The 8,402-nt window shown below is 38.8% G+C and overlaps 1 protein-coding gene across 2 annotated transcripts; it reads right to left on the bottom strand.

Annotated features, from left to right (window-relative positions):
• Positions 1–300: 300 nt before the first annotated feature.
• Positions 301–8,375, bottom strand: BCL10 (B-cell CLL/lymphoma 10). Of its 2 annotated transcripts, none has more exons than XM_019470733.1 (3): positions 8,314–8,375; positions 3,841–4,129; positions 301–2,755 (listed from the first exon to the last, which is right to left on the bottom strand). In XM_019470733.1, exons 2-3 carry the CDS (start codon positions 4,115–4,117, stop codon positions 2,391–2,393), a joined length of 642 nt encoding a protein of 213 aa, XP_019326278.1. In that variant the 5' UTR covers positions 4,118–4,129; positions 8,314–8,375; the 3' UTR covers positions 301–2,390. The 2 variants fall into 2 exon arrangements, with proteins under 2 accessions (XP_019326278.1, XP_019326283.1); XM_019470738.1 differs by lacking the exon at positions 8,314–8,375 and adding an exon at positions 6,687–6,753.
• Positions 8,376–8,402: the final 27 nt, after the last annotated feature.

Raw genomic sequence — 8,402 nt, 5'->3', positions numbered from 1 at the left:
AAAGCAAGAATCAGGTTAGCAATACTACTAGCCGTGAACCACAGAAAGCGTAGTTAAGCACTTACTTAGGTCTTAATTTCACCTGCACGCTTTCCCTGTACACAGCTCTTGAATGCAGTCCGACAGGCACAGGTGCTTCACATTAAGTCAGTCTTTCCACCAAAGACAAACCTCTCTAACAAGACAATGAGAACAAAAGCCTCCCACACTAGCAAAACCAAAACCACGCGTCCAGATACTGGCCTGAACTGCACTTACAACCTATACATTTTAATAATGAGAGGGGCAGACAGGAAAACAGGCAATTATACAAAAGAATTTATTCCAAAAGTTGTGATAAAAATATTTCAAGGTTTTTAAAAAAAAAAAAAAAAAGCATGTTATAAACATTTGGTAAGATAATACATTCATTTAAAGTCTCAGGTTAATAGGCTCCACTGCAGGAGCGGTCCCTGCACAGGCAGGCTTCCTGCAGGCTGGGCGGCGCGCTGTGGGGCAGGCAGCACGCCGTGGGGCAGGCAGCACGCCTCGCGCGTTCCGGTTTAGATCTGCAAGGCTGTCTTCAGCCTGAGCTGATGCTCTTTTTCAGCTAAGGCCAAGCTTGCTCACTTTCCTCCGTTTACAAGAATCCAAGAAGGGACCCAAACCTAAGCACAAGCTCTTTAAGTGGTTACAGCGGGCATTTAGAAAAATAAATTGTCAGACATCCCACGTACGTGCAACTACAGTTCAAGTTAATGGAAGAGAGGGATTTAAACCCACCCTTGATTTCATGTTAGAGAGCAAAATTTTGCTTGCATATTTAGGCACTTAACTTCCAGAGTGCCTTCTGAACCAAGCAGTTTTGCCAACAAGCATTTTCCACCATCCTGACAGTCTATGACCTTAGATGTATACAAGAAAACCAAGGACTTTATAAACACTGAACAGAAGCCCCTATCTTTATCGAACGTAAGCTATTCATAGACTAAGTATGGAGTGTAGTTGAACATTGCAGTTTATTTTAACCTACTTCCAAAACCAGAGTAAACATGAAAAAAAAAGTTTAGAGACTACATTGAGGTCCTGCGGATGGCCTGTCTCCACAAAAGGAGAACAGAGTTTCGGATTATTACCTGGGTTTGAATCTGAATGGAATTACACGGCTATAGCGCTGTATGAGAACCAAAATAATTTAAAGACTTAAATACAAACCTGCCCTTCGATATACTGAAAAAAATCCCGTCACTTTAAAGTGTAGTACTGCAGAACACAACTGTACACATTTCCAAGTAGGGGTTTGTCTTTGCCTAGTAATTTTAAAGTGATTATAGGGCAACTTCATAAAAAGTAGATTACAACTCAAGAGTAGAGTATGAGAGGAGCACAGCATGTCACATTGTGTCAAGAAACGAGAACCTTCCCATGTTGAAATAGTTTTAAATGCATTTAAGACTGAACAATTTGAAATGTAAACCTGTCTATCTGCTTTGAAGAGTAGGTATCTGAAGTGCAACATTTCCAAGAGTCCTTCAGTTATGGATACTTTCTTGCTACAGGACTCCTCCTCTACTTACCTACTGGGACAAAACGTATAAGCTTTGCTCCTTAATAGCATTATACAATAACATTCTCTTACCGCTCACATGACGCTGCTGCAGCAGTTTACATTCCTTTTGCAGTACTAATGAGAATTTATATTTAAAGTGCATCTCAAATCAGGAATCTCTAACTAATATACAAGAATAATATGCTAAGGCTTGTGGAAGTATATTTACTAACTCAAATCACCTCGATACCGAGTGCCTTTTGATTTAGTGGCAGGACAGAGAACAAAGTTCAGACAATTAACAGACTTCTTGCAAATAAGTATAGCTACAGATTTGGCCAGATTGTTTTGGGTTTGGTTTTTTTTGTTTGTTTGGTTTTTTTTTTTTTTGCAAATGGAGCTGCACACACATACGTAGAGGGCAGAATTTATCCTACAGAGAAACATTTAATTTGGTAAATGAGTTTAAGCTTTTTGGTAAGTGAGCTTAAGCTTTTAGTTCAGGAAGTTATTTTTCAATACTCAATACTTTTCCTAACCATCTTTCCCAATTCATTTGTTCTATAACTGCAGCTTAAATATCTGCAACTAAATGTGAAATCTGAAATATACCGGTTTAAAAAACAAACCTTTGCTGGTGTAGTACCATGATCTTTTGAAGAAAGCTCCTTAAAGAACATAAAATCAAGCAGCTCCAGAGTCACCTAATTACAAAAAAAATTACTCCTTAAAACCAGTAAATAGCATAGATTGTTTCCTCTGATTTTGCTAGCTAGCAGTTTGAAAACACTTTTTTAACCTTTATAAGACATCACACAGTTTCAGTACCGTTTGGTTGAAGAGACAAAAGTCACTACATTCACTATGGTTGAAGAGAACGTGATCTTAAAGGCAAAAAGCAATTGTCACTTGAACTAGTACATGGTTCTTGCTGCTCTGACTGGAGCTCTGGGGGGAGAGGGGGTGCACCGGGGTCTCCAGGCCCTGGAAGGGTGGCTGAGAAAACAGCACTCTCTGCATTTCCCATCTCGGCAATTGGTAAATTCATCGAATGAAGAGAGACAGCAGACATAAAGGCGGCGGTGCTATAATCTTCTTCTGGATGATGTATCTGGGCAGATTCTTTGTCTTTTGTTTTATCAAAAAAATTAGATTCATCAGAATATGATCTAGAAAGATTATTTGTTCCTCCATAGAGCGTGGTCATACAGGTGCTGCAGCTTAGACCTAAGACAAAAAACAGAGACTGGATTTAATTACAATATGGTGCACTCTTAAAACTGTGCTCTGATTTAGTATCAGCAAGACTGTCAAAGATCAATTGTCTGTATTTTTAACAGACTAACCTCTTCATCTCACCTGTGACATCCCAATATTCCCAACAAATTAAAAAATACACGCAGGTTATCTAGGCTGATGTGAATGATTTTTCTGTATTGGCTACTATTTGACAAAGACGCATCGTAATTTAAGCCCCATTTTAGGAAGTCACTTTAGCCCTTTGACCTATCTTCTGATAGATTTTTCTGTGTTCTTCAAACTTTTAAAAGCTTCAGCTACATGGCTCTACTCCAAAGTGGACTGCATTTGAAGGCTGTTTTACCTGAAGCCAGAGAAAACTTCAGGCCTTTCATCTCTAGGGTTAAAACGTACTTCTTCCTTCTTTATTTCTCTTTTGATGCGCGTGGAAGGGGAAGTAAGGCTTTTGGTTTAGAAGGCTTACACGTTCTTTATCTGCCTTAAGATACGAGTACATATAGTCACTTCAAGCTTTGTGTGTCAGCAAAACCTCTCTACCTGTATGATGCAACACATGCATACATTTACCGTGCCTAATTTTAAGTTTTGGCATTGAAGGCATACAGGAGAATTCCCCTCAGGTTGCATTTGCTGGCTTATCTTCTGCTGAGGTGCAAAGTTTAACAAAACCAGAGCATCCTGCCACTGCAGTAAATATCTCCAAGAGAAATGCAAGATGGAGGATAACCACCTATTTTGAGTTCTGAATTAGAACCTCATAGAAAGCAAGACTGAAATGTGACAACAGACTTATCATAACAACTCATGATAGGTTTTTTTGCAATTTGTTATTTGTGATGTGTTCAGATAGCAAAAAGGCAAAGCCAGGATACATGCACTAGGATCTTAAACCCAAACAGGTGATATTTCCAGGAATGTTGTCCCAAACACTAGAGGAAGAAAAAAAAAAAATCTGTACTAAAAAACATGATTTAAAGAATTGTTGGAGTTTAATTTTGCAGACCCTTAAAATAAAACCTATGTCTTACAAAATACTATTAAAAAGTTCTCACCTTTGAGAGCTTCAAGTTTTTCATTTTTGACTTTCAACACTACGTCAGTTATCTTTTGTAACAGGAAGTTTTGTGTTCTTTCTCGCCTGATAGATTCAATCAAAGCATCTAGTCCCTTTGGGTTTTCTGCTAAGTAGTCCAATAACTTCCCAGTTTTTTTCCTACTGGAAGATCGAGAAGAAATTTCTTCTGTGTCCTCTCTAGTGAGTATTTTCTTTGAACGTAGGTAGTCAAAGTGTCTCTCAGCTATGATTTTATCACACAGGTAAGGACGCATCCTTTCTAAAGCCTGAAAAATAAAACAAACTAGGATTAGCCAGTCTTTCAATTTATTTAGAAGCCTGCATTTGAAACCTATATGATTTTGATACAGGTTAAGGAAACAATTTTTAAAGCTGCCACCATGTTACCTAGCAGATTTTTCTCAGTGTAAAAAAATACTTTTTTTTTTTTTTAAAACGTTATCTAATATACTTAGCCCTTTCATTAGTTTCCTTTGAGTGAACTCAGGAGTTTTAATGCATGTTAAGTAATAAGGTGAATACTCACTGAAAATGTTAGTTACATCAAGTCTGTGGTTATCAAATTTCAGAACATTCACCCAGTAAAAATGAAGTTATACCAACAAAACACAACAGCACCCACTCACTTTGTCTACAGACACACCCATTCGCGCTGACTACCCAACTGCCACATTTCCATACTATCCGTATCCACGAGGCACAACTCCAACATGTTGCAATTATTGATGTTTTCTGTACATTGAGTAAAAGCAGTCTCGGAGCAACAGCATGAATATACTCACTGTTTAAAAGCTTTGTTAAATAAACACTGTTATTTACAAGTTCAACAGATTACTGGCATCCTAAATACACACACTTTTATCCACAGGTGTACCTACTCTTAACTTTACTGGCTGCTTTTTGTCTTCATCAAGCTGCCTTCTTTTGGTTTAAGATTTTATATTAAACATCTGAAGCATCTTGCACACCTCTAACATGCTGCGCAGACCACTGAGAGTTAGTGCAACTCTGATGACTCTGGCAAAAGCAAAATGACTCTACCCTCTGCAGCATAACTTCAGCTTACAAGTATAAACTGGTTGCTTAAGCCCTCTCCATAAGCAGCAAAAAGAAAGAGGTGGAACAATCCGCCCGTGGGAGGGAACCCATCGTCTAAAGACCACGTGCAGTCAATTAACATTGGGTACAATGAAGCAGACACATCTGTCTTGAGCACTTCAGCAGCAGTGCCACTTTGCATCTTCAGGAACTGTAACACCTAGTATCAGATCACATTCCCTCAGAGATCATCTTCCTGGGGAAACATGCTACCTTTTGTAACCATATTCAATTCTAACCTGACTACCAATTTATTTTGGAGGTGATTTTATAGGAGCGATGTCAGAACTAAGAACTGCCATGTCACCACTTTGATTTCCTCCTTGGAAGATCAAGCATCCTCTCTTACACTGACCAATTTATTTTTACAGTTATCGAAACAAAAAACAATCCTCCTCCACCTTGTTCAGAAGGTACATGCAAGCACAAACATCGCCAAAATGTAAATGATATCCATCTTATTTCAATCTGTACATTAACAAGCCTGCTTGATATCAACATCGAAACAGAATCAATGCATGTGTTCACTGAAACCAGAGTTGTATCTACTACTCTGTGAAGATGAGAGTCACAAATGACATCTCTGTGCCTGAAAAACAAGCTCTCATTTTATGTAATGCTACAAAATTGGCAGTTTCTCCTGCCAACATTTTTCACTGTGCAGAATTACACAAGTCAGATACCCACTAGCTGAATATTACTGATGTGAAAAAAACTAACGCCCCCCCAGTCTCATTTGATTCAGAAAAAGAAAAAAAAAAAAAGATTTGAGAGCCAGAAGGAAAAGCACCTTTACAAACAAGACACGTTGGAAAGAAACAAAACTTCTTTCCTGAAGAAAGTTTTCAAATATCCTCCTGTTTTTTGAGATTAGATTTCATAACAGTAGCATTTAAAAATTAAAATTTGAAAATGACTGTTTGCCTTATAGCCATTTACTAGCTCAGTAAATAGAAGCGGAGGGAAAGCTAGATATAAAGACGCACTTTAAGACAGATTATTTCAACGTTGGAAAGAAACAAAACTTCTTTCCTGAAGAAAGTTTTCAAATATCCTCCTGTTTTTTGAGATTAGATTTCATAACAGTAGCATTTAAAAATTAAAATTTGAAAATGACTGTTTGCCTTATAGCCATTTACTAGCTCAGTAAATAGAAGCGGAGGGAAAGCTAGATATAAAGACGCACTTTAAGACAGATTATTTCAAACAGCAAAATACTGCCAGGCATACCAGTGCTAGGGAAAGCACCAATAACTCTTAAAGAAAAAGCTTCCTGGCCTGCTCCACTAAGTATAGCAGAGGATAAATGTGTTCTTCTAGTTGCTCTTTAGGATCTAACAAATACTAAGCTATCAATAAACAGCCTGTGGTTACACAGTTGTTAAAGAAAACATCAGATGAGCATGCACGGAAGATAAAGGAAGGCTTTTGGCAGTAGACTGTCACTACTAGATTGAATACAACGTAAAACCGAAAATGTAAGGGTGCAGCTCCATGGTGGTCAATTTAAGCGCAAGGAACGCTCTCCCCTGCATGGCAGCTGAGTGTTCCTACCCTTTCCCTTGTACTGGATGAGAAGACCCAGTCAAGAAACTGAATTGGTGCTTTTTTCCCCCCCTCCTACAGCCAGATTAATTATCCGATCCAGTTTAATGTGCAGTCACAATTGGCACTAGTGGTGGCACAACAATTATAAGAGCAGAAAAGTGCAACAGTACAGCTTACATCAATTTAGGTGGCTCTGGAATACAACTCAAGTGTCCAACTGCAACAACCCGTGCCTGAATGGTTACGAATGTAGTAGGCAATACAGATTTCTTCAGTTCTCACGAAAATCTCATCCTACGACCAGAAGGATCAATCAACAAACTCTGAAACGCAAGTCAGTCAACGTTTCAACATTAAAAGAATAGAGCGAGTTGTTATTGAATAGAAAGACTCTTGTGTTTTGACTAACACCTTCCTGTAATGAGTCTTTCACTGTATGAAGTGTATCAGTTCTGAATTCCCCTCCGCACTGTCCTCGTAGGTTAACAGTTTATGAGGGACAGAAAGAGTAAACACATCAGAACAGAAGCTTTAAATATACTTTGCTCTACATCGATTATTTTGTATGGCTCACTGCCTCCTTCCCAGCTCTCGGATGTAAGACTCCAACCTTTAAAATTCCTCCTCAAGACAAGTTTACCCAGGCCAAGTTATCCTTGCAAGTTAGCTTTCTGAGGTGTGCTGTCACATAATATAGTCAGAACTTCTGGTAATGCAGCACTCCTGGTTGAAGTGACCCTATCAAAGTTACCTGAACAGCTTTGAAACAGCTAAGTGAGTTCACACTGAACCAGCACTTTGTATCGTGAAGCCACAACATTTAAAATGTGAGAGAAGCAGCTCTAAAGTTGGATTTAATGGACTGTATTTTGATGATAAAACTAATGTTATTTCTTTCTACATATTAGGTTTCCATCAAGTCCTCCAGTTACTATGGGAGACCCTGTAAGATTAAGGGCTGAAGCGACATACGTGCACTTCTGTGAGATGCAGCCGTGAATTCGGTCACTGACACAGATTAACATACATATCATGTTATATATATAATCTGATTTAAGTAGTTCTTATCTTTTTTTGGTGTAACTACCGGATGCTAACTATTGCAGTATTATCCTGTGGTTCCACAGAAGCAAGTAATAACATGAAAATCATGCCTCATAAAACTATGACAAAGCATTTAAAGAAACTTACGTATGCATAAAGCTAGTAAGAAACCAAAGCCAAACTCCAAACGTTCTTTATTGTACTTTAAAGGAACACAAAAAACCAAATAAGGCAAACATAAGACACTGTAAATTACAAGCAGAAGCATGGATGGTCAATAAATAATTGATAAACTGGGATTTAAAAAAATTTTTTTTTTTTAAACTTAACCAACCATTTATTGAGGTTGGTTAGCACATTGCTTGCTTCCCAGTCTAGCAAAGAGGTAAGCAGATCCAGACTGAATCAGGATGAGGTCTTCCCTCAGACTCCAGACACCAGTGAATAAATATGGGGAAAAAAGATACAATCACGAAAATACAGAACAAAAAGCCTCAAAAAAGTTACCGATATTTAATCCAAATATTCGTGCTCTGTAAGAGAGAATCTTATTAACGCCAAGAGAAGCATATACATTTGCAGCTAACCTTTGGATACCGTGTTAATTACTCATGACTTCTTCTACTCTGTCTGCTGTGCCTCATGGCGGTACACAGAGACACCCCGCAAACCAAACCCTCGCTGCTCTGGCCTTGAAACGCGACGGCGGAGTAGACCGCTGAGAGGAAAACAGGAGAAAACTGGACTTTCGGGTGAATACCTGGCCCCCAGGGTCAACTTTTTGCAAGCCGTGATCAGCCTTATACCGGGAAGGCCCCCCGGAGGCCAGAGCCGCTCCCGGCGGGACGC

This window comes from Aptenodytes forsteri, unplaced genomic scaffold (genome assembly GCF_000699145.1).
Source record: "Aptenodytes forsteri isolate BGI_AS27 unplaced genomic scaffold, ASM69914v1 Scaffold59, whole genome shotgun sequence".
NCBI classification, from domain to species: Eukaryota; Metazoa; Chordata; class Aves; order Sphenisciformes; family Spheniscidae; genus Aptenodytes; species Aptenodytes forsteri.
The sequence above is the reverse complement of the archived record's forward strand: the minus strand, read 5'-3'. Positions and strand labels throughout refer to the sequence as shown.

Bases quoted from the DNA above. Each gene is read 5' to 3' on its own strand.
- BCL10 (XM_019470733.1), bottom strand. From the start codon at position 4,117: ATGCGTCCTTACCTGTGTGATAAAATCATAGCTGAGAGACACTTTGAC. The intron at 2,756-3,840 runs GTGAGAACTTTT...TTTTTGTCTTAG, and splicing joins AAAACTTGAAGCTCTCAAAG to GTCTAAGCTGCAGCACCTGT.